The sequence below is a fragment of the Rhagoletis zephyria genome, unplaced genomic scaffold (assembly GCF_001687245.7).
Source record: "Rhagoletis zephyria isolate East Lansing unplaced genomic scaffold, Rhagoletis_zephyria_1.1 Rzeph_scaffold_04116, whole genome shotgun sequence".
NCBI lineage: Eukaryota > Metazoa > Arthropoda > Insecta > Diptera > Tephritidae > Rhagoletis > Rhagoletis zephyria.
The window spans coordinates 3,990-7,427 of NW_016161199.1; the positions used below are offsets into that span (position 1 = coordinate 3,990).

Genomic DNA, 3,438 nt, shown 5'->3' on the forward strand with positions numbered 1-3,438 from the left:
ATGTAAATGCAATTACTTCGAAAAAAAGATTAATCAAGTAAATGACAAAGTTAAAAATATGCATTTTAGTAATTTATGTGACAACTGGCATGTCGAGGAGTTTTACGCAGCTCTGTAGCCAATGCCGACAACTGAGTGGTATCGGGAAAAATAGGGAAGACACGCGTATTTTTAAGAGGAAGAAAGACGTAAAAGCGAAGAGCTTGAAAAGCTGTCAGGCACACATTTTAGTATCGAGAAAGAGTAGATCTATTCGCTGTGCGAACAGCCAAAAAGCGTTTTCAGAAATTTTACCTCTTTCGAAAGACACTTTACATGCAAGATGTGATTGCCCATGCAACTGCTTTCTTAAATTTCCCTATGTGACAGCTTTTTCGAAATATATTGCATTGCCACGTGTGACAAGCTCTTTAGGCTCTTTTTTATTTTCCTTATTAGATTCGACAACAAGCAATAGGTTTGATCCTTGCTTTGTTGTTAGTTTATAAGGCAATTCTGCCTTAGATAGTTGCAAGACTTTTGTAAAACAGTTGAAAGATTTAAAACAAAGTTCCCTTGCCAAATTTCATATTGAAAAGCTCGATTGGCGGAAAGCACTTGAGCATATTCCAAATTGAGATGTACATAGGTAGTTACACTACTTGCGCTGTAGTTATATTACTCGCGCTGCTAGAACAGTCGCAATCGCAGACTGAGCAAAACACGAGAGATGCGATACACGAATCCTCGGACAGCGGAATTTTTTTCGTTGTTTTAGTAATTTTTTTTTCTTTTTTTCAATTTTCTTTTTTCAGTAAGCAGCATTATTACTTTTTTGAAAAGAAAATGTTGTATTTTTTAAATTTATTTTAATTTTTAGAAACTTATTTGATGTATTATTTATTTATTTTTTTCCTTTTTAATTTGGTTACTTTTATTTTTTCGATCTTATTCTTTTAAAAATAAAAATACTTGTTAATTTCATTTAATTTTTAGAAACTTTTTTTATATATTTTTTTTTTATGGAATTAGTTTTCCCATTTTTTAATTATTTTCTTTTTTAAATATTTTTAATTTCATGTAATTTTCATTATTTTATTTGTACTTTATTTATTATTTTTTCCTTTTCAATTTAGTTTTATTTTAATATTTAGTTTTTATTATTTTAAAAAGAATTTTTTTCTATCAATAAAATTTTTAGAAAACTTATTGCTAAAAGACAAACCGAATAACGCTAAGACCTAAGACATCCTCTTTAGTAGATAGTAGGTAAAGATAGTTGCCCTAATTGACAATTATCTTACGAAAACCTTCTGTCTTTCGAAAGACTGTGTTACGTTGAAAAACTGTCACTAGAACTGCCCTTTTAGTGCCCAAATAGTTTTGGGTTGTAGTAGTTTTTGCTATTCCGAAAACGATGTTGTTGTAATTTTTATTGACGTTGTTTTTGTATGGCTAGATTTGTTGGGCACAAACCTGATCTACAGTGTTATGGTACCAATTAACGGGTCACAGTTTGTGATAATCTTTACGTTTTGAATACATACATATGAAAACATACGCAAGTAAATTCGATTTGCAATTGGTAATTATACTAACCAACTCTGCCGCATAGATGAGTATGTTAATGGCTTCTCTACTTTGCTTTTTCAAAGCTCGCGCCTCGGCCAGGGTGCGCTGGGTTAAGCGTCGTTTAAGCTTGCGCGAGAATCGCCGACCGTGATGAATTGCTTTTATGGCGCNACATATAAAATTTTGCAAGTATGTACAGTGACTCAAACAAATGACCACGTGTTGATATATATATATTTTGAATATACGTAATGTTTTTCGAGCTAATTTTTTTTGTTATTTTTCTATTAAAATACCGTCCAAGCTTTACCATGCGAGTCAAACTTTATACACAATTTTGGAAAATTCGACAAATTTTTATCAAAATATAAACTTTTTAATTTGAATCTTTAGAGTATTTTTGGGTATGCAGTTATATAGCCCATACAATTTTTGCCTAATGAAGTACAAGTTTGAAACGGCTAAAAACTACGGTTTATTTTTCATAGTTTTTTTGGTGATGGATTTTTGCACTTTTTTCCATGTAAACATGAATTTCTTATTAAATAAAATGCCGTAGACCGTTAGCCATAGAATTTCAAAAAGCCATCGCCAATTTTTGTTAATTGCAGGTGTTACATAAAAAAAACCGCAAAAGCAGTCTAAAAAAATGCTCAAAAGTCAAGGCCATTTTTTAGTCGGTCGAAACTTGCCCTTAATTAGGCAACAATTTTTTGATGTAATGTGGAACAATTTTCCGTCATCGCTTGTCAAATTCGGTTTGGAGACAAACCGGTTTCGACGTGGGCCATCTTCAGTGTCATTTTTTGTTCTAACGAGAACACCAACAACGAAAATGAAACAAAAATTTTGGGCTATAAAACTACACACCCAAAAATGTTCTAGAGATTAGAATTAGAAAGATGTAACTTTGATGAAAGCTTGTTGAATTTTCCAAAATTTTGTATAAAGTTTGATTTATGCGGTTTTGGTTAAAACTTCGACGGTATTTTTATGGAAAAACAACAACAAAAATTTAGCTCAAAAAACATTATGAATATTTAAAAAAAAAACGAGTCACGGTTTGTTTGAGTCACTGTATATATAAACTAAACTACACTAAAAGTCATTGATTTCACCTTACCACGATGGGTAGAATCATTTTTAGAAAGGTTATCAGTCTGTATATATATATTTTTTTGAATTAGGCAGCAACATACAAACAAACGCGAAAAAATTACGTTACGTACACAATTAAAAATATTTCACATGATAACCTCGACATTTTAAAGTCCTATGTATATATGTATGTACATATATAATAATTTTTAAACAAACTTGGTTCTATATTATTGCATGCATATTTTTAAATTTATTCGTAATATTGTTATCTTCTGCGCTAAATGTTTTGCTTTATGGTAATTTTCTAATATTGATTATCTTATTTTGTGCCTAAATCGAAAGCTTTTTGACTAACTCACCGTCCGTTTGATCGCCTGGTATGGGTGTCAAATATTTATCCACGAATTTGTCGCCAACTGTAAAGGCTTCATCCAGTCTTTGTGCGGCATAAGCGGTCAGTTGACTTTCCAAGACGGTGTTACCGATATGTTTAACAGAGTCGGCACGCTTGAGCACCGGTCGCACCAAATGATCGGACATGTACTCCTTTGTGTTCCAATACATCTGTTCTATAGATATTGTTATCGCTTTTGTTGTCGGTATTTTTATCAGTTTTTTTACCGATTTTGCTATCGATATTGCCATCGCTTTTGTTATCGATAGTTTTATCGATTTTTTTATCGAATTTATTACCGATTTTGTAATGGATTTTTTGATAGATTTGGTTATCAATTTTGTTATTGACTTTGGAATCGATTTTGTTATCGATTTTGTAATCGATTTTTC

The 3,438-nt window shown here is 31.5% G+C and overlaps 1 protein-coding gene across 2 annotated transcripts in view; it reads right to left on the reverse strand.

Moving 5' to 3' along the window:
- The window catches only part of Lsd-1 (lipid storage droplet-1), an 8,758-nt gene that overhangs the window by 3,261 nt on the left and 2,059 nt on the right, over positions 1-3,438 (reverse strand). For both annotated transcript variants that reach the window (XM_017625585.1, XM_017625586.1), the window contains exon 3: positions 3,012-3,216. In XM_017625585.1, coding sequence (XP_017481074.1) covers positions 3,012-3,216 — 205 coding nt within the window. The remainder of the gene's footprint in view (positions 1-3,011; positions 3,217-3,438) is intronic.